The 22,770-nt window shown below is 37.9% G+C and overlaps 1 protein-coding gene across 35 annotated transcripts in view; it reads right to left on the bottom strand.

Annotated features, from left to right (window-relative positions):
- CLASP2 (cytoplasmic linker associated protein 2) overlaps window positions 1–22,770 on the bottom strand; it is a 149,148-nt gene that overhangs the window by 60,662 nt on the left and 65,716 nt on the right. For all 35 annotated transcript variants that reach the window (XM_050891757.1, XM_050891768.1, XM_050891764.1 and 32 more), the window contains 6 exons: window positions 14,419–14,498; window positions 8,938–9,030; window positions 6,992–7,137; window positions 5,435–5,570; window positions 2,609–2,679; window positions 510–569 (listed from right to left, as the gene is read on the bottom strand). In XM_050891757.1, the coding sequence (XP_050747714.1) occupies window positions 510–569; window positions 2,609–2,679; window positions 5,435–5,570; window positions 6,992–7,137; window positions 8,938–9,030; window positions 14,419–14,498 (586 nt within the window). The remainder of the gene's footprint in view (window positions 1–509; window positions 570–2,608; window positions 2,680–5,434; window positions 5,571–6,991; window positions 7,138–8,937; window positions 9,031–14,418; window positions 14,499–22,770) is intronic.

The raw sequence follows: 22,770 nt of genomic DNA, 5'->3' as shown, positions 1-22,770 counted from the left end.
TGCTCTTACTCTGTGCTTACAGTATACATTCTGCAGAGCTGATGCATGTACTATTTTCCTATCTACCCGGAGAAGCTACAGTGTGCTCTTAATCATTACCAGAAAAAGTCCTCCAGTCTAATCCCACTTGCCCTCTTTTATGGCAAACACACAGATTTCCTCCTTTCAGGAGAAAAGACGGATGCTTACCTGTGCATCTCTGCTGCACAGGATACATGATATAAATGAAACTCTGAGAAAGCATGGTATGCATTGCTCACATGTGGTATAGGAGAAGAGGCAGAGGGTAAGGAGAGGAGGCAACAAAAAGTCAAGGTGGGAGCATACAGCTCTCCTTCTCCCTGGCACTTGAATGAGCCACATGACCTGCTGTGCCAGAAAGATTGTCTATGCTAGGAAGGTTGGCCAACACTGAACAACATAATCCAATTAAAGGATTCAATGAAAAGATTTCTGTCTGAAAATTCGTTAGCAGTTTATTCTTGGGGGAAAAGTATACTGGCCCATACCTTTCCAACGAATGTGTTTGCCACTCTTGTAACAACAGGTCTAAAAATTCAAAGGAGCGCCTAAAAAGACAACAAAAAGTTATAATTAATACTCATTTCTCTAATGTGCCTGCAGAATAAACAGTAACTTTACTGTTTCCCCCGAGGGAAACAAATACATAAAATAAAAGTACGTTTATCTGTCAAATAAGGACATTGGTCGCCTTATTGTAAAGTTAAAATATTCTGTATAGAAAGCAAACATGCAGGCTAACTAATCCTAAACTTCAAAAAAATAGATGTGGTTCAATTAACCATCTGTTGCTCAAGTCATGTTACTACACATGCTACATTAGTTTTATTAACCCCAAAATAACAGACAATAGAGTTTAAAAATTGTACACACTGTAAAATCTTCAAATTAAAAAAAAATCAATACTTTAAAAATTCAGCTATTAAGTCACAAGATAATATTTCTATGGCAGTGTACTTGTGCCCCAAACACTACTCCCATCCTTTCATCTGTCATTACTGAATATGTAGCACAAAGGAAAACATGAGACCATTAGTACAGGGCTCTGCATATAGAAAGCACTCCTCAAGATTTGCTGGCACTGTACAAACTAAGTTATGTAACTGTATTCATTATTAATTCGGAATTCTTGACAATTTAGCAGACAGCCATTAGCAAAAGGCATGCTTTAAAATATGTCTGAAGCTAGATCCTGGTCAACAAATCAAACCGACACAGATTAGGAAGGTGTAGATAACAAGTCTTCAAAAAGGTAGTGGACTCTATTGCCTGGTACTATTACTTTTTCTAGTTACGTTGCATCTTTGACCTGTTCTGGAGAGGTAGATTTCATTTTTATTCTGCCCAAATCCTTTGGACACCTACAAGGCATGGCAAGAAACCCTGAAAGGCTTTTCATTATTATAACCGATCTAGTTTTTCTTTGTCTTTCCAAAGGAATGAAGTCAGTATGAAAACAATGCAATTTTGGCCACCTTCACTGATGCTCACTGGATTGTGAGCTGCAGTACCAAAGCCACCTACAGCCTAAATGTTCCTCAGCAGAGCCGTGGTAAGTGGAGGCACTGAAGCCCTGTGGATTGTTTTGCAGTCAAACCAGACGTTAGGACAGGTCAGTATAATCTGCGTTGAGATAATACTTGCTTTGGATGCAGAGACAGCTTAAACTCAGAGCAAATAGTTTAGATGCTCAAGCTATTTCTTGCATACACATAGCTGTATCACTTTCAGGGCTAGGTGGGTCCAGAAACAGCATTAATTGCTTTAGAGAGCTTCTGTGCAGAAAATGACGCTCTGTCAGAAACCAATTAATTTTGTCAAGAGCCAATCCAAGTGTTCAGGTGTCATGTTCTTGGAAAAAGCAACATGCTGAAGATGCACCTCAGCTGTTAAACATGAAAACACATTGACCTACCACGTCCTATCTAAGGTAGCAACCACTGTCTCAACGCCACGATCCTCAGCATGGTAGGTTTATTATTTTGGGCACAGTATCAGACAGCCTAGCCTCATGCATTCAAACCGCACTGCACAAAAGTTACAAAGCCCTCGTGGCATCAAGAGAGCAAGGTGCTGGTACACACTGCATGCAGTACACTGTAGTGCTTCGACAAGAGCTAACCTCACTAGGCCTGTCAGGTCTGGCCCTAGCAGTAACTAATAGGCTCAGGCTGGTTCTTCGCAAAGACATGCATATCTGTTTCACGCTCTCCCAATGCCTCTCAATACCTATGTTGCTTATTCTCATTAGACTGAGCAACACAGATTTAACTACAGCTGTTTTTTTTTTTCCTTCTGGTTTTAAATCAGAAGGTACTTTTTCCAACAAGTGTTAGGAACATTTTAAATTAGAATAAATTCTGCAGAAGGATACAGCGTACATCCCCCAATATGGCAGAAAGTACAATTCCTCAACACGATTCGACGTAACTTTGCTGAAATTCATTTTTGTAGTTTACTGGATAACACAGTTTCATGTATTCAGAGTTAATGGCCATAAATCTTCAAATCTGTTTATTTTCGACATATGGCCATCACATTTAAAAAAGCAACAGCTTTAATAATTTGCTATTTATAATGTACTCACCTTCTAACTGCAACTGATTTTGAGGTACAGTTGCTTGTTATTAAAGGTATGAGTCGTGGCACATGAGTATGCTAAAAGAAAAAAAAAGGACAAAGTAATTAATGACAAAAGCATGCCTGAGTTTGTACTGTACTAATTAAGTCAAACAGAATTAGCAACATAATAAAAATTGCAATCATTTAAGATAGCAATCATTTAAGAGACTGCTGCTAGCATGTCAATTGATTAAACCTATTTTTTTCCAAGAGGTCAAGCAAAAAGCACTTCCAATGCCATCAACAATCACATCATGATATGCAATATTTAGCTGTCAGAAGTCATATATGAAGGCTCAAATGTAAATGTCTCCTCAAAGGAGTTGTAAGCTGATGTGATTTTAGTTTTGCCACAGAAAAAAAAAAAGCAATAGACGTAGCAGTCTCAAAAATCAGAGTTAAGGAGCAGAAAGTAAATCAATCAATCTGGAACTATGGGCTTTCTTTTAGGGATCAATATGATTAGTGCTACAAAGACTGAATTCCTTTTAATGCAAAATATCTCAATAAAATAATAAAAGCATTGACATGTAATATAAGCAAGCTTATGTATATAATCTATATGGAAACACCTAACATCCTCATGGGAAAAGGAAACTCTTGAACTACCATTTAAAGTGGCTAAGATAAACTACATTAAATCCAAATGCAATACTTTAATTCAGAATTAAAGCAGCCTTACTTCAGCTTATCTTAACTAACTGTAGACACAAAATATTACCATTTTAATTCCAAGTAAGAGTAACATGGTTCAACAAATCCATTTTCAGTTCCCTTCTTTATTCCTTTCTTGATTAAATACATAAGATAACTTCTAAAACAGTCCCCAATACAGTCTGAAACTGTAGGCTATAAAAAACTGCTTAAAAAGTACAGTACTGAACAATTCTTAGTATCTCATGTATCATACTTTCTCCTTAGGTTATTGCTGCAGGATATAAACACACAGATCACCAAAAAAGCAGAGAGATAATTATCAGCTCTCAGAGTACTGCCAACTTCAGAATTAGGAGGAAATTAATCCAAAAATCTGGAAGAGACTAACAGTTGCATTTGTTCATATTGATACACTTTTAAACAGGGTTTTAGGGGTTTTGTTTGTGTTTTGCAGTTTTCAAATTGAAAAGTGGCATATGACTGCCAGAAAGGGAACAATAAGCAATATCAAGGGAAAAAATAAAACGTTTTTACAGATGGAGAAACCTGTATGTTCCAAGTCTTTGGAGCTATTGACATTGTAATTTCTAGAAAATGTTTTGCAAAGGAATCAAGGCCTCAGGCTTGCTTTCATTTGGCTTTAAGACTGCACATTTCATCTGTTACCCCTTTGAAGCCGTAATGATACATGCTTCCTCCCAACCCACCTTGCAGCTCAATTGCCCAACCTGAATCCCACCTCCCTCTGGAAAAGATTTTCTGCCACCATGCCATCTCATTATGACAACCCCCCACCCCCACTCTTTTTTTTTTAAATTGGTTTCCTGATTTCCTAAAAGTCAAGAAAGAGGAATCAGACTACAGTATAAGAACTATCTAGAGAAGAAATATGAAATCCAATAAAGGCGCAAAGATGAGATGGAGCTCTTCAGGATCACTGGTATAATACAGTCTTCCCTCTTTTTACGTAGACTCATTCTCACAGCAATTAAGATACTAAAGCACCAGGATCTGAACTGGCTGCCAGTGGATTCTGGTAGGAGTTTTTGAGCAAAAGGCTGACTCCAAAAGATGTAATGGCTTGGGCTCTAAATATTCAACTGATCACACACTCCCAGACCAACTCTCATTTAGTCCAAAGGACAGATGTCCAAAGGAGCGTGTGCACTTCGTTGACTGGTATTTATTTCACTCTTTTTCCACTGAAACCTGAATTTTCTCTCAGAACAGCTTGCATAGGTCATTTATTGGTTGCGTATTTGAACACTATGGATAGGATTTTCTTGCTTCTATGCCTCCAATCTAGTATGTTAAATTACAACTAGGAATAACAGAAGTTTAAACAAAATCAGGGCAGCTATAGCCAATGTGTAGGCTTGTCTCCAACTGAACTGAACCAATAAAGCCAATTTAATATAATTGGTGAGTTTTTATTTCATGCTGCTTTTCTGATGCTTGATTTGGCTCCTGTAAACAACAAGACAGGGTTAGTTTCTTACATGCCTCAGCTCGTCTAATACTACTGCAAATGGTATTCTTCTCTTACAACTTTAATCATCCTGTGTAAGGTGTATTCCTTCACACTTAACTCTGTGCCATTAGCCATCTCGCAGTACATTGTAAGAGTCTGGGGAAAAAATGCCAATGGATCTTAGCCCAAGTGCTGATGCAAAGGTAATGCAGAAGTCTCAGAGCATATTCTCAGAGGCATGGGTAGGCAGAATAAGTACAGATTCCAAAACATACTGAGGATGGCAATAAAAGGTGTGAGTGATTAAACCACTTAGGTTTCCCACAACTTACAAAATTAAAACCACGGATGAGATCATAGTGAATAGCCGTAAGTGCCTAGCATTAAGAACACCACAGCTTTTAATGTAGAAACTACAGGCAACCTCCCACTTTTATTTGAAACACAAAAATATCAGTACAAGTCCCAAAAATCTAGCTAAATATCTTGCCTCAGACACCAGTCAGTAGCAGACGCTTAAGGAACAGACAATAAAAAAACCAGCTAGTGTACAGCATTCCCCTCTTCTATATGCTATAGCTTTAAGGACTCAGCTTATAAAGTTCTTAGAAAGAGCCACTACCTGAATATTCCCAGCAAGCAAAGTGAGAGAGGAACACCTACCCGAATAATGAATCTAATGGCTGCGCACCCAGAAGTTGCCATCACTTTGGCGCTGTTGGGAACCAGATTAAAAAGAGTAGGCACAATAGCTTCAGCGCCATGATCAAACTTGTTTCCCAGAACAGTTGAAAGATGACTATTTAGGAAAAAGAAGTAAAACTTGTTAACAAAAATTAATTTCTTAGTCTTAAAATAACAAACTTCACAGTATGTTCTAAAGATTCATCTTTCCAAACAACCGAATTTCTTAATTTCATGATTTCCAAGTCCTTGTATCATTAGAAATGCAGGGTTTGTGGAATACTGTTGTTACTTAGCAGACACATTAAGAGGCTGAACACTAATAACTTTATTTTGTAATGAAAAACAAATACCACAATTTGAAAGGCTAGAATTCTCATGTCCACATAAAATATCATAGTATTTCTGCTTTTTAATACACTTTGAGAGTATATAAATCTAAAATCTTATGGAAATGATGGAGATTTTTTTTTCCTTTTGAATGCAGGCAAAACTACTGAATTTATCATAATTAGCCAACCAAAAAATTTTACTCCCTTGTTTATTAAAGGTTATGGTTTCAATTTTAACAAATATACAAACACATAAAACACACAGTAATTTAACTGTCCAATGGTGAGAACACATCTTCCATGCAGAGAGACTATATAAAAAAAATTTGCAGTCAGCAGCAAATGACACATCAAATATACCTAAGTTTTAGAGATCAAGAAAAATTCCAGGCTTTTAGGCCTGGATGAGGACATTTACACAGTACTTTTACACTACTCCCGACTTCATGTTAGGAAAGGTTAGCATTATTTTCTCAAAGCCTCAATTTCCCTGGCAAGGACACCTGTATGCTCCAACAGGTCCTCATGGCCTGTTCAATCAGGAGACCAGAATAGCAAGGGTGAACTCTGGGGCATATCTGTTCCAGATGACCACTGAAAATCAGTGGTTACATTAATGCCTTTCCAGAGGAAAATAAGCCATGGAAAACATGGAAGTGGGAAAGACTGCTCTGGTGTAAAAATAAGGCTTGAATTTAATGAGAGTCCCCAAGATGGTAAGGGTGAAGATCTTATTTCTGTTTAGCCATGGCTTCTAAAACTATCATGGACATGAAAGATATTACCTCAGCAGAATGTACAATGTTCAAACCACTATAGGGCAGCTCACTTTGTTATTACAAGTAGTCACAGTAAAGTCCTGTGCCAATCACCCAAGCATAAGTGCTCCTAAGACTAGCCCCCAATATTACAGTAGTACTTACAGTAGTTTGTATTAACTTGCACTCAGTACTCAGTGTAATGATGGTAACTTGCTCTTCACATACAATCTGTTACAGGATTATCAACAATGTGTATCACCTAACCAAATCCCTTTAAAAGTTTCTTTTTCTCTACAGCTTCAGATGCTGACTTGACTCTTTATCAGTCATAGTGTGCAGCAGTCCAGCAAGATAATCTTTCCTGCAACACTGATAAAGCATCTTTAAGTCAAATTCATACTAAAATCTAGCAATGTACACAAATGCACATAAACAATACTTACGCTACAGTAATGCATGCTTCTCTAACCACCTGCGATCTGAGATCCTTGGCCGACAGCTTGAAAGCACCATCCAACAACCGTAAATGCTGGAAAAATCCATCATACTGCGCAGCTCCAGCAACAAGCAATGACCGAACTTTCTTCAGCTAAAAAATTTAAGGCATTTAGTTTAGGACACTACCAATATGCATTTCAAAATAAAAAAGTAACAACTTCATTGCAAAAATGTACGTAGGCATGTCTTTAAAGCAAAGCATCATTTTGAAATAAATGGAAGTAATTTAGAACACTGTAAAAAAAGTCTATTACTTAAATTCTAGAGCTAAAAAGTCTCACGTCCCAGTCTACAAATATACAAATACATAATTCTGTTCACATACCTGTTTCCATACACTAAGATGCCAAAAACCTGACAAAAAAATATAAATGCTACATAGACACAAACACTTTAATCCTGCAAGTGAAACTTATCATAGCCACACATAAGAGGTACTAATGCTAGCAGTTTACCTGGAGAATATATAATTTTGCATAAATGCCAGCTGAAGCATACCTGATGGCTTTTAGAAAAGCTTCCACTTAAATGTCAGCAAAAATGTATTTCAGCCTTTTTAAAATACTTGCTCAAACTTATTTGGTATACAGAAATTCAAGGTTTAAAAATTAAAATGAAAATTTCTTCAATTATCTGGAGCGTAATTACTTTAAGAAAAAACATTTTCAAATATCTGGCTGCCTGTGTGTATTGGGTTTGCGTGGCAAGGTTTTGGTAGCGGGGGGGGCTACAGGGGTGGCTTCTGTGAGAAGCTGCTAGAAGCTTCCCCTGTGTCCGATAAAGTCAATGCCAGTCGGCTCCAAGACGGACCCGCCGATGGCGAAGGCCCAGCCCATCAGCAACAGTGGTAGGGCCTCTGGGATAACATATTTAAGAAAGGGAAAAAAGTTACTGTGCAGCAACAATTGCAGCTGGAGAGAGGAGTGAGAGTGTGTGACAAACAACGCTGCAGACACCAAGGTCAGTGAAGAAGGAGGGGGAGGAGGTGCTCCAGGCACCGGAGCAGAGATTCCCCTGCAGCCCGTGGTGAAGACCATGGTGAGGCAGGCTGTCCCCCTGCAGCCCATGGAGGTTAATGGCGGAGCAGATATCCACCTGCAGCCCATGGAGAACCCCATGCCGGAGCAGGTGGATGCCCGAAGAACGCCATGACCCCGTGGGAAGCCCGCGCTGGAGCAGGCTCCTGGCAGGACCTGTGGACCCATGGAGAGAGGAGCCCACGCTGAAGCAGGTTTGCTGGCAGGACTTGTGACCCCGCAGGGGACTCACGCTGGAGCAGTCTGTTCCTGAAGGACTGCACCCCGTGGATGGGACCCATGCTGGAGCAGTCTGCTCCTGAAGGACTGCACTCCATGGGAGGGACCCCACGCTGGAGCAGTTGGTGAAGGACTGTCTCCCGTGGGAGGGACCCCACGCTGGAGCAGGGGAAGAGTGTGAGTCCTCCTCCCCCTGAGGAGGAAGGAGCGGCAGAAACGACGTGTGATGAACTGACCCAAACCCCCATTCCCCGTCCCCCTGTGCCGCTCAGGGGCGGAGGAGGTAGAGAATTTGGGAGTAAAGTTAAGCCTGGGAAGAAGGGAGGGGTGGGGGGGAAGGTGTTTTTAAGATTTGGTTTTATTTCTCATTATCCTACTCTGATTTGACTGGTAATAAATTAATTTTTTTTCCTCAAGTCGAGTCTGTGTTGCCTGTGACAGTAATTGCTGAGTGATCTCCCTCTCCTTATCTCGACCCCTGAGCCTTTCGTTCTATTTTCTCTCTCCTGTCCAGCTGAGGAGGGGGAGTGATAGAGCAGCTTTGGTGGGCACCTGGTGTCCAGCCAGGGTCAACCCACCACACTGTGCTTTATGAAATACACCCACCCAAACCTGAAACCAGATAAAAAGTTTACCGCATTAGTTCGTTGATCCCAATCATGTTTGTCATCTGAGAGAATTTCCCTGATTTTGTTCAACGTTTCTTCAAGTTCTCGACTAGAATAGATCTGAAGTATTAAAAAAAAATCAGAAAATTTATATTGTTAATATCCCACGTAACCTGATGAAGGAAAATAGCTTGAGAAGACTGAAAATACAGTTATAATTCTGAAAATCTTGCCCCAAAAGTTCCAGAGAACTGTATAAGAGGTATAAATGGGCATTTAAGGCAAATCTTTGAGAATATGACCAAGTAGTGAATATTCATTAAAAGAAAAGCTGAACAATCAACATTTTCCTCAAAATTTCACCTTTCACCTTTGTGATGAGCTAATCATATCCAGAATTTCATTGACTCAATTTAAAAAAAAAAAAAAAAAAATTCACTATGAGCAGAGGTTTTAGATAATCTGCTGCAATATTATTGCAATTCAATTTCATTTTCATACTCACTATTATAATGAAACTCAACCAACAGATTTTAACGCGACGTAACTCTTTTGGGGCAGGGACTCTCTTCCGCATTACAAGAGTGCATGGCTCTGTGAGGACCTAACTGGGCTGCTAGTCAACACTAAAATAAAAATTTGTCTGAAAAAATACATTAAAAGCTTTAATAGCTTCTACATGTATTATTCCTCCAAGCCTATCATTTATTAACTTATGTAGCCAGTAAATAAATGCAAGGAGTAGCCTCCAGTCAGAGTTCTTGCTACACAGTAACTCCAGCAAAACTGAAGCCTGACCAATCTAATCAAGCATCAGTCGCTATTTAGTAATACATGAATTGATAACTGGACACATACAACAGTGGATTTCTAAAGAAGAAAAAAAAACCCAACTAGTCATGAAAATATATTATTTATGTCAGAAAAAAAACGACTTCCCTTCTGTTCTCCTGGACATAAGCCACAGGATGCTCTTTTCTGCCTCCACTGCATATGCAAAATTTAAAGGTTTTATTTTCCCCAGATTGAGAACAAGTTGAAGAGGATATGAAGCAAATTACTAACCAGAAACTTGATCTGGCCAGAGTTTTTTCAAAAACATATTTTCAGCTAAAGATTTCCAATTTTTTGGATCAAAAGTTGTTTACATAAAAACATCGGGCAAAACTCAGTTGCCCATACACAGGCATCTGGTGCCATCTGAGACACATCCAAGACATCCACATGGGGCTGGCAGATATGATTCAGGACTTTAAGGAAACTCATACCCCTCTAGAGTGAAAGCTGGAGGCCAGCATGATAACTTACATAGCACCTAAATAGTGGTGCCTGATGCTCCCTCATTATTTATTTAGGACATAATTTTTGTATGTGCAAGAGCACAGAGCATGCAGAGGAAACAAGGACCAGTGGTTACGACACCTTGCTTTGCAAGAATTGCTAAAGAGCTTTGACACTGGTCTCTTGAACACACTGTTCTGCGTGTATATATGCATCTTTTATTTTATTGTAAAAACATTTAGGAACGTCTTTCTTCTGTTCTACAGTTAAACTAAACATGTATTTTCTACAAAGTATCTTATTTTCCTGGGTAATGTGAAATTACTACAAGAGTTATTCCAAATACAGTCTAGTTTTCCAATTTCCTGAGCATATCAAATGAATTCAACTTACAGTAGATATGGGACCTTGACTCTGTTGACATCTACTTTTGTTCCAATGCTTTAACAGAACATGGTTATGGAGGCCTCTATATTTCATGCTGGAATACTGAGGAGGTGGAAAATATCCACGCTCTAAAATACCTGCATATCGGGTTTGTAGGATAAACAGGGTAGTAATCACTTCAGAAACAGATGAATTAGTACACCCAGGCCAGCTTCACTATCATGCGGAAAGTAGTTTCTGAATATGCTTTACCAACAAAATTTAAATTTTTATTACCACACAGTTGTGTAGGCTTTTCCAGGGTACACTGTGGAAGCAGCTTTACAGTTTTATACAGCGACACGACTGCATCCATAAAAAATAAAAAGCTATTCCTCATGATTACTGTTTTCTTCTTCATTAGAAGTCAATAAACATCTGATACATAATTTAAAAAGAGTAAATGATTTAATGAAAACAGCGGGTCCAAATGTAACAGACTTTGTACTCCACTGCCCACAAAATTGAACATGAGTTTTGTATCACCATTTAATACACTTGTATATACTTGCAGCGTATACTTGTTACGCAACACTAATTTACTCTAACACTAATTCTACAGGTACCGTACTATTAAGAATAAATATTACATGTGTCTCGGTAAGCATTTTTATCAAATTAAATTTCCATTATCAAAGAAAATTCTTATTTTCCTTTTAAAAGTGGAAGGGAGTAGTCACTGGTTAATGAAAGATGCAATTTCATATTATGGTGACCCTAATGCCATCAGAATTCATGACATGATTCAATCTCCTCAGGCTCCCCCTTTACCATCACCCACATTGCCCTGTCTCCTTCCCAATTCAGGGCTTTAACATACAAAAAGCTAATTCTACCAGAGGAAAGGCAAAAATTTCGCTGCCAACTCAGCAGCCTGTGCCAACTTATCACAAAGAAGTGAACTGCAACAAGGGAAGCAGGATCATGCCTTTTGGTGGCAGCTAACTGAGATCTGTTTAGTGCACATTCGAAACAGGCTGAGGTTCTGGTCAAGGTACAAATACTTTTTGTAAGCTGTCTCATTAAGTAGATCCTGAAAAATAGGACACTTTTTGTTGTCAGCCTACGTGTTACCAGACACCATTTGCTGTAGTTACTGCCACAGGATTAAAACATGCTAGGCAATAGAGAAACACAGAAGCAACATGTACAATGGGTTTATGTCCGCCCTACTTGCATGCCTAGGCAAAGAATTTAATTTTTTCTTTAATTACCTGGCACAAACAGAGTTGGATCTATGCAATTTCTGCTATTCAAATTGGCATTGTAATGAGGAATTTAGTAAATGGCATAATTTTATCTTGTCATGAAATTAAATCTGTAATTCCACTGAAAAATCCCAAATTGTCAAGGTTGTCCAAACCTACATTAGTTTCAGAAGAATAAAAGGTAATATTTTAATAATTTCTTTTCTCCCTGCCCTTGATTAATTATACTTTTAGAACGCCAAGATGAAATTCTGTGTTCAGTCAATGACATAATACGTTTTTTTGTTCATAAGTACCCACATCAGACTTTTATAAAAACAACTAAATTTGTTTTGAAACAAATTTTAGCTATTAATGGGAGTTACTCCTAATAACCTGAACACAGAATTTTCTTCAATTTAAGCAAAGGCAAATAAACAAAGTTGTAAAAACATTATGGTTGTAATCTTAAATATGAAGGCACAATCCTCTCACCACAGTACTTCTTTTTGGCATACAGATCCATCAGACTATATCTCAAAATCACCCACCTTCTTCATAAACTGCTGTTATCCATTAGAGGGCAACACACACACACGCATCATTAAAGGTAAGTGCAACATCAAAGACAGAAAAATTAAAAGCTCAAACACAAATAAGAGGAGTAACTATACAGATGGAAGGTATTTCCAACATGGGGATTACAAACCAGGCATGAGTAAACAATATGATATTCTTAAAAAAATTAATGATGAGCAGTCATTGGAACAGGTTACTGGAAAGGCAGATCTACCATTGGAGGCTTTTAAGAATGAGTTAAACATATAGACACCGTAAGTAACCTCAATTTACTAGACTAATCCAGATGCACTTAATCTTGATTGAGAATTGGATCCGTTTTTCTGTAATATAGTTCCCTTCCTTACTTTCAATGAAGCCAGTACTGAAACCCACAAATGTAATGAAAACAGAAAGACACAGGAATGGGCCCAATAATGTACAAACAACTCCCTCTCCCCATTCTGTCTAACAAGTTTCCTTTGCTTTTAGAATAACTTGGCAAATTACAGGTCATAAACATTCTTTCTTCACAGGGTCTAGTACAGAAACTTCTCTGTTCCTTAGTAATTAACATAGTCTCAGAACACGGGATCTGCCTTTTTTTGGAGAGACCAGACGTTGTACACAACCAGAAGCATAAACTTGGACAGCAGAAAGTCATTATTCCTAAGTATACTAAAAAAATTCCACTTTTTTTTTTTCCCCCCGCCTGGTCAGCAGATCTTTCTTACATCCTCATCCATGAAACAAACAGGCTACTTTGGGGTCAGTTACACATTTCTCCCCTACCTCCTCACCTCAACTTGGGTGAGATTAGTAAAGGTAAGTGTGTCTTTCTGCTCCACCTCTTGCAGTTTAGGAATGACCTACCTTCCCAGGTCATCCAGCAGTCAGACAGAAAATCACATGTGCTGGTCACTGACATACAGTTACCCTACTTTTGTTCTTGCAGTTATTAACCAACTTAAGCAATTAGAGAACTCTGCTTGGGACTGCAAAATACTAAGGCACTGAACTACAAGCAGCACATTTTCTGTGCTGTGGAATATGGCTCTGTTCAACGTAATGGGGATAAATAGTATTAAGAGCTCCATGTTTTTGCCCTCCAAAGAATTCTTAACACAGTTTGGAGAGGCAAAGAAACATAAAGCTCTTACAGTGCAAGACAAAGATTTCCTTGATGTGACAGGGATCATGGAGTGTTCCTTCATAAAAGCAGACAGTATTTCTGCCTACAGAAGGAGATCTAACAAATAACTACACTATCATCTTGGGAAATAAAAATAGAACAAAAGTATGTATCAAGAAAAGGGAGTCATACAAAACTCTTCTTGTGTTTGGGAACTATGGCTTACTGAGTTTTTGGTTGCCTTCCACACCTCAGCTGCTCAAGGAAAACTTATTCAAAATAGGTCTAGGAAGATATAAGCATGTTAAATGACTCAACTGTGTGAAAATACCAAATACATACAATTCCCACACTTAAAGAATACAAATTAAAAGCTGATCTTTCAACTAAGAACTCAGAATCCAACAGGTTCATTAGTATTCAAATAAGGCACTAGATTTCTTTTTTTGAAGTATTGCTAGAGATGAGGACATGTATGCCAGACACACATCATTACAATTCAGGCACATTTGAAAACACATTCTTGCTTTTTTAATTATTTGCCTGTACTATTATTACTTGATTATCCCTTGAAATTGCAGTCCTAGATTTTCCAAACATTATTAAGAAATCTTTTTCTTATTAAAATTAAAATATACCATTATTTTCAGTAGCTCCCTGGAAAAGATTAAGAAAAGCAATAATGGATTTTAGCTGAAACACAATGTGATAATAATTTAGCAGGACAGTAAAGAAAAGGTGGGGTTTTTGGTAACTAGAAAAAGTAAAGAGCTTTCCATGGAGACTGTAAATTCAGAAAGAAGGAAAAGTAATGACACTTGCTTAGAAGACTGTAAAATTACAGAAGTTTTAAAAGTAGGCTAACACACACTATCGCAAATAGCGTATTTCTGAAAACAAACTTGAGTATACACAGCATCTTACCTGTACAGTAGGAACATCTGTAAATGCCTTAATAAAATCATCCTCATCCACAGCTCCAGCTCCTCCTTCTTTAGAGGAACCTAAATAAATGTAAAATACTGTTAAACAGTATGCAATGTACGTCAAGGCTTTCAAACTGACATAAGCATCTTTCACAATACCTATCTTCAAACATTTAATATAACTTATAAAAATCCTGAACATTCATCCTGTGTAAAATTCCAAGACCTTGAACTCTGATTTCACCATAACAAAAAAGTTAAACAATTTTTTTCAAAAATGAACAATTCTGAGCAGTTTCCAATTTGACAAAGTTAATGATTTTATTATTTTTAGTTTTGTGTTTAATTGGAAATATGTTCAGTATAACAATCTTCTAGTAGCTGTTTGCATAGAATTCTGAGACCTGCACCCTGATAATACAAATGTTCCCAAACAAAGCATAGAATTTCAAATTATTTACCAAAACAAGAGTTATTTGTCATTAAATGGAATTCCTCAGGATGAATTTTCACCTTAACACATGTACCACAAGCAATCAGCCCTAGAAGTTTGGGGGTTGGGGTTTTGGGGGGGTTGTTTTGGGGTTTTTTTTAATCTTACATAGTAGTCCTACATGATTCATTTACCTTGTGCTTCCCAGTATTCTCATGAGGAGCTAAGAAGTGTGAGGTGCATTTCTCAGCCTCAAAGCTCCAAGAACTTCAACAAAGAAAGCAAGGACATGGTGAAGGGAATTTGCGTTGGAGAAAAATCTGAACTCACTGATTGGCGGCCTCCTTCTCAGAGCGCTCACCCCCATGGGTGTTCCACTGTGGGGCTCCACGATTGTATCACCTAGAGGAAGCTCCCAAGAACCTTCCAGACACATTACTAAAAAACTGTCATATCAAAAATGTTTTCTCTCCAAAATCTTCCATGACAGCCATGCAAGTAGTAAGGCAGTTACTTCTGTGCAAGGTAAATGATGGAACTATTCTCACATAACAGGCAAAGATGTCCTAAATCCCAAGCAAAAGGATCAGGGAAGAATACTAATAGGTAACTTGCTGGTTTCACACTGGCATATGGTTGCCAAATTTCATGAAAATCTTGGGTAGAAACTAAGGCAACTCTAAAAAGGAAAATAAATTGAAAACTGTCTGGATTTCACTTTCTTGCAAACACTAGGGTTACCAAGAAAGCCCTTTTAAAGGATTGAACTCAAGTTTTCTATCAAATCAAAGAAAAAGGTCATCAGGTCCAGGCTGCGCTACAAGCCTAAAACTCCTAAGATGAAGCTTGGCAGAATCCTTAAGTATCCTCAATAATCGAATCAGGCAGATAATACGTCAAGACAGGTTAACTGCATGGAGCTAATCAGTCCAGTAGAACACCTCTTGAGAGAAAAAAAAAAAAAAATCTCTTACAGCAAATGAACACTCAGGAACAAGGGTCTTGTCTCAACTCTTTCAGAGTGAGGCCAACAGGACAGATGACAGAATGTCCTCCCTAACTTGCAGAGCACAGCTGAAACAGAGGCATCAGGCAGAGAAGACATGTATTTTACTAACTACAGAACAAATAAAAATCATAAGGAAAAAGCAGTTAAGGCTGAGTGGTCAACTAAATCAAAAAGCTATAACTTCTTGACAAATCAAAGTCTTGGTGGCTGTACTCCTAGAAAATGTTTCATGGTTTACAGTCCCTGATCTCCTATTTATAGTGCAGGGAATTATGTCTGCTGTGTTTGTATACTTGTGCAGTCTGGAAACATGAGGGTCCACTACTACTACAAATTTGATGGCAAACTTATTACATCTCAACGCCTCTATGCAGAACAAGATCTCTTGCATGCCTTTGTGGCTGCTTAATGTAAAAACACCAAAGTGGTATATAGCAAAATTTGGACATGGTGCCTGCAGTATGATATAGGAACATCTAACAGATTTTGACAGCCTTAGCTCAAGGATGTTGTAAAGAGATGCTGTACATAACACTTCTACATGTGTATCTCCAACACCATCTGTCATAATTGCCAATGGCAGCCAGCAGGGAAAGAAGAAAGTATAACTGCTGATTATTCTTCTCCCTCCAGACAACAGAGGGAACAAGTCCTTCCACAAAGTGAATGAGTACCTGACCGGCTAAGAAAAGGAAGAGGGAAAGATCCCGTTTACACCCAGAACACACCCTTTGCCACACAAACTTGTACAGCTCCTAAAAGGGAGTATGCCCTGGTCAGAGCAGAATTTTGTGGAGAGAAACCTTGCAAAGAAATAATTTGGCATAGGGGCACCATGCTAAACTAGGTGGTACAAACAGTCGTCTGGATGCTCAATTCATAACCTCATTTGTCCCTCCAAAAACACTCCAACATTTAAGAAAGTCTCATAGTACCAAAATAATCACAGTCAATAGGCAGTACATACTCAGGAAAAGTAAATGGGAAAGAAAGTTTAAGTAGCCAAAAAGTTACCAGAAAACCTAATTTTCAAAAGGTTAAAACATAGTTTTCATATAGTCAAAGAACTTATTTAAAATGTTTAAAATTATATAAACAACAGTTCATAAAAGGTTTGTTATCAAAATTGGTTCAGTCAAACCTAACCCATCGTGTTAGTCACAACACAGTAAACCTCTACAAAGCTCATACATGTTTCTTTTCAACCTGATAAAATATGAAGACTACAATGATCCTGTGACACTAGAGGCAAAAAAACCCTCTGCAATTAACAGTTTATACAAGTCCTGTATTATTTTTCAGTTACATAAATACTCAAACACCACTGTTAAAGTAGGGGAAAAAAGTACTTTGCATTCCCATCGATTACTTACCAATTTTCTGCCAATTTTATTACCAAGGGAATAAACAGAGAAATCAAATATTAAAAACTGACACATACAGGCCATGAACATAAAAACATAGAAAATGTCTGGATTTCAAGTATTCTTAGGGCACTCCTGTACACTATAAAGTAGAGATTAAAAGGGGATGAAGTTGCCTTTGCTAAATAAGTAATGTTATTGTCTTTAGTCTGCCTTAAAATATCACACTTAAAATCAGAAAATTGCATGGACTACATTACAAATTTTCTAGCACCTTAACATCATTCAATAAGAGAACAGCCTTTACCTAAGGAATAACAACTTCTGACTTTAAAGAGAGAAAGAGGAGGGACTGATTACTATTTAAAAACCATTTGACATAGCCCAGGGACACGGCATTTCCCACCTTCTCTAGTCTCAACAACTAGTTCACTACTGCTTTTAAAATTAATATTCCCAGGAAACTGTTTGATTGCCTCTTTGCCTGGTAATAGAAAAGGTTACGTGTTTTTTGGCAGGTGACAGTTCAAAAAAGTTATCTCTAAAAGCACATTCACTAATATTTCACTAATCTTTCTCCTCCTCTACTGCATGATCACATATGCATACCAAAATAAAGTGCGAAGTAACCGTCTTCTCTTTATATTGTATACAAGTCAAAGTCTATACTGCAAGAAGAGGAAAAATATTGTTCAACCTTTCCCTTCTTTTCCCGATCTCTTGGTATGTTTACCGATTCACTCAGTCACTGTTTCTGTAGACACTAAGCAAAAAATGACAGAACTCAACCCACTGTTCCCTAATTCAGGAGAAAGTCTTCGACTATGCTAATAAGATACATAATAGTCACATACATGTAGATGCCTTCAAAGAACTTCTCACGCTTTTGTAAGGCTTGACTTTCCTCCACAAAAGCAAGAGCAGAGCTTTACAAAATTCTCATTTCAGACAGTATTGCCTTCAGACTCAAAATTGACATAACTGACAGAGCATGCATATTTTGATAAACTGTTTTGTTGTTGTTGCTTACCTTCTCAGACCAAGATGCGATTATAAATTTCTTAGAAGTATCCCTCTCAAGTGTTAATGCCTTCCACTGAATAATGCATGTTCTTAACTTTATCCACAGAACACATGATCCTTTAAGTGCCCAGCAGATAACTAAAATCCAGAGCCTCATCAACCGGCTTTTTCTTAAATGAGTGCAATTTACATTACTTTTGGACTCAGTCCACTGAATCCAACTGGGCCTCCCTCAGCTGAGACCCAGAAGACAAATGCAGCTGAAGAAGAGGGAGAAATGTTTTTTGTGTGGATTGTTATCTACATTATTTGTTATTTTTCATTCATAACCCTTACATATTCTTATTCTTCAAGCACCCTGGTTAGACAGACTCACAGAGAGACTTGGAAGCCTAAGTTGCACTTCAGGAAGCTGGTGAGAATCTACTGAACGTAACAAATAAACTTGCTATAGAAATAAATTACAGCAGCTTAAGCACCTCGAAGTTTTACAGGGTCTTTGTTTTTTTAACTTAAGTTTGATGTGTCTGGGGATGGAGAAAAAGGAAACAAATCCCTCACTTCCTGCAGACTACTAAGAGAGATGACATCTTCATAAGTTAAATTTAAGGATTTCAAACATTTTGAGGCCCTAGGTCTTTTTTTGAAGAAAGTTTTTTCCAGTCCCAAGGCTTTGAGTTCAGCATTGTGAACAGCTCAACACCAGGAAGTGTACTGGATGCAAGTGAAGAAATTACCCAGTCTTTTGCAGCATCAGTCTTCTCACCCAGGAATTAATTCCTGCGGTTGAGTTCTTCCCCTATTCCAACTGAAACATTTGAAATCTTTCCATCATATCATGATGACTTTGGACTGCTCACTTGCTCTACCACCTTGATGCTCTCCCCATGAGTATCTACAAAGCTATACATCATGGGATGACAAAACAACAGGACAACACTATATGGGAGAAGAAAGAAGTCGTGAGAGTGATACTGGACTGGTATTTTTGTTTTGAAACAAAGAACTGTTTAATCCAAGCATACAAGCACTGGTCTAGAAATGTGTTTTGTAGCATGTCTTTACTAGTCTGATTCAGTTTCTTCTACTTCTGTGGGTCTTTTGACAAAAATTTCAGAACAAAAATTTCCCTGTGAAAAAAGGGAATTTCAAAACTAGTACAGAAACTTAGGAGTAACACAAAATCTAAAACTTTGTTTCACTTTTTGTTCTTAAATGCTTTTCTCAAAACACTTCCCTAAAAAATTCATAACTGTTTTCTAATACAACATGCATCACAAATTAAACGTTAGTAAACTTTGAAAAGGGTACTGTTATACAAACATCTATCCCTCAGAAATCTCTAATTGCATACAATAACAGTATCTTACTGAGCAACACATCTAAAGAAAGATGATGTGGATTACAATTTTTTTCTGAAAGAAACAAAAAACACCCAAAACCGTAAAGCTACACCTACATCTTAACTAATTCAAAAGCTTCAATTCTTATCTATCAGAGACTGAAGCAGAAGATGCAGATCATTCTGGATTTAAAAAAAAAAAAAAAAAAAGAAAAAGAGAAAAAAAGTACTGTTACCCTTTTGGTTTTGTAGGATAATAAACAATCAGCTGCAAATTAGGAACTGACAGCAGCTCAGTGTAGGATAAGTGGACAGGATAAGCTCAAGTACTTACTCAGCTTTTCGTATAATAGGTTAACCAGCAACTCCCACTCACTCCTACTGACCTCCCTCCTTCTAGCACTAGTACAGCTGAATAGTAAATCACAATGGGGAGTGGCTAAGCTGAGAATAAAATAAACTGGCCAAGAAGAATAGTTTCAATGAGCAAGTTCCCTGGTGTGCTTCACTGCAGAGCCATATAAACACCATGCTAGCACAATCCAATGGATGACTCAGGATACAAATGAGTTAGTGGAGTCAGGGAAGGAAACTACTCCGGGCAGCTTAACCAGTACAGCTGCTGAAAGCCTAAGTGTAGGCTGAAGGGAGTAGAGCAATACTCAAACAAAATGAACTCAAGTAAGGACAAGTGCAAAGGCAACCTAGTGGAATAGGCAGCCTATCTCACTAAACACAAAGGTGGAAAAAAAAAATCTAAAGCAAGTGCTGATACAAAAAAAAAAAAGGCATCCACACAAGCTACAAATAAATTAACAGATTACAGCAATCAATTTTTGGAACCCCTATCAACGACAAAGACACAAAACCTAATTGTGAACAGAATTCTTTAGCACAGTACTTGCAATGGACAGACAGTGCTCAATAACCAAATTCTGTTTCCAGCCCTAGTGGACAGATGTTGCAAAGGTCATATTTAATTCTTTCTTTGAATACACGTGCTGCTGTTTGTTAGTCTCTGAAACTGGCATTTTTCCTGAATCTTCTGTAGCTCTCAGTCTTCGCAAAAATCTACTTGTTTATCCTTGGTCAGCCCTTATTACTATTTGATAAAACTGACAGCTTACTTTTAAAATGGTATCTGTTGGGGGGTGGGGGAGGACGTTACCAGTGCTTCATGATCTAAATTACCACCTCTGAGATGGCAAGGGTGAATTTTAAGACGATGATTCTGATAAAGCCCTCTGTATAGCCTGAATCTTTTTATCTTTCCAGGTATCGTAAGATTACTGCTATAGTTAATAGAACAGTCCAGAATAACGTCTTTTCGTATGCACTCTTCACAATTTTGCTTCTGTAAAACATGAACCAAATGTTTGGAAGAGCAGCTGAAGATTGAGAATCTCTGAAAATTCCCTTCACGTTTTAAATTACTGGGTCATCTAAAGCAATTTGATATACTGTATATGCATACCTTGACAAATTAACAGAATACAGGAAACATTGGTGATCTTACCTTAATTCTATCAATGTTCTAAATGCTCTTATTTCCACGTTTGAAAGACTGATCTTTGGATTTTAATTGAAAAACTTGAATAAAAACCTCCCATAAGACAAGTAAAGAACTATTCTTCAGTCTCAAATATCTGGATAAAGCACAAAGGTGTTCTTTCATCAGGTGACTAAGAGTCACTTGGTATAGATGCCTTCAGATTGCCTGCTTAAGTTAGGAAAACATTTGAGAGCAACAAAGCAGCAGCACTTGCTCCAGTAAAAAACACTTTGATCCACATTAGACAAGGTGGTTTTTTGTAAACAAGGTAGATTTATTTTTAGATAGTTACACTGGTAAATCCTCTAAGATGGATATAATTACACTAATTTAAATAAAATTATGTTAGTGTAATAACTTGTACCAAGTTCTACTCACAGCATAAATTGTACCAGCCAATGCATAATTGTTCTGGTGTAACTGTTAGCATCGCTTACTGGCTTTGCTATACAAGTTAAGAAACAGATCACGCTGCTAACTGCCACAGTTCTGCCAATAAAACTTGGGGGAAGACCAAACCATGAAAAGCTGTAGTGATCTTAGTTTAGACAAAAATTTTCATCAACAGAATTCCAGCTGCCTTGTGTCCATTTTCTGAGAAAAAAACCTGCATCTGGAAAAAAATAACTCCTCATCCTCAAAAACCTCTCTATTATTACAACCTTGTCTATATTCCTAGTGCTTTTTCAAGCACATGCCTTGCCTACCAGAGAAACCTCACAAATAAAACTTAGGAAACCACTGGGAGATTACCTTATTGGGTTTCTCGACACATCTGTCTGATGATAGTTATTACCTGTATATAGGAGATAGAGGAGGGGGGAGAAGAACAGCAGAAGGAACATGTACCAGTCTCTTAAGCCATTGCAGTTCATCATTTATTAACTTAAGCTAAAACGCCTTTGACTTAAGCTGAACTGCCTTTGACAAAGACACTGGGAAGACAATTAGGATCAGTAAACCTACTCAGTTGTTCCAACACAAGGCACCAGAGTTTTCTGAAATAAGTTTCAGAAATAAAATATATTTTTAAATCAGATATAACACTAAAAGCAAATAAGCCATATTTTTTTTGGCAGAACCTTAACTGACAAAGCCTTCATGTTGTTTTAAACCAGCTTAAAAGACAATTCAAGTTATAACCAAGTGACTTAGCAGAGTAGAAACACCTTCACTAGGAAGTCCACTTTAAGGAAACTGACAGATGAATTCTGTCATGTTCAGCCCCAGTGACTGACATGCATTCTAAACTGACCTGTCCACCTCAGCTCCTCCAATGCCAAACATCACTGTCCCTGAGGCACCCAGAAAGTCATTCAAGCTGAAAGAGCTGCACAAACTGAACAAAATAGCAAAATATCTTCAAATACCTTCATAAAACCTTCTATTCCTTAATCTTCCTACATTAGAAACTTGGCGGGCATGGTTAGAGAGCTTCTCCAGAGATCCCACCTGTATCACGACTGCTTCATTAAAACATTCTTCCTACATGCCAGAGACATTGCACATGAACAGAAGTTTCCACCCAGCAAGTGAGTCTGCTATCTCTGAGGACCGAGATGCTAAGCAGATCTCTCCATACAATTACTCACCCCAGGAAAGAACATGAGCAGGAGAGACAAGAAGA

Source organism: Gymnogyps californianus, chromosome 2 (assembly GCF_018139145.2).
Source record: "Gymnogyps californianus isolate 813 chromosome 2, ASM1813914v2, whole genome shotgun sequence".
NCBI lineage: Eukaryota > Metazoa > Chordata > Aves > Accipitriformes > Cathartidae > Gymnogyps > Gymnogyps californianus.
The sequence above is the reverse complement of the archived record's forward strand: the minus strand, read 5'-3'. Positions and strand labels throughout refer to the sequence as shown.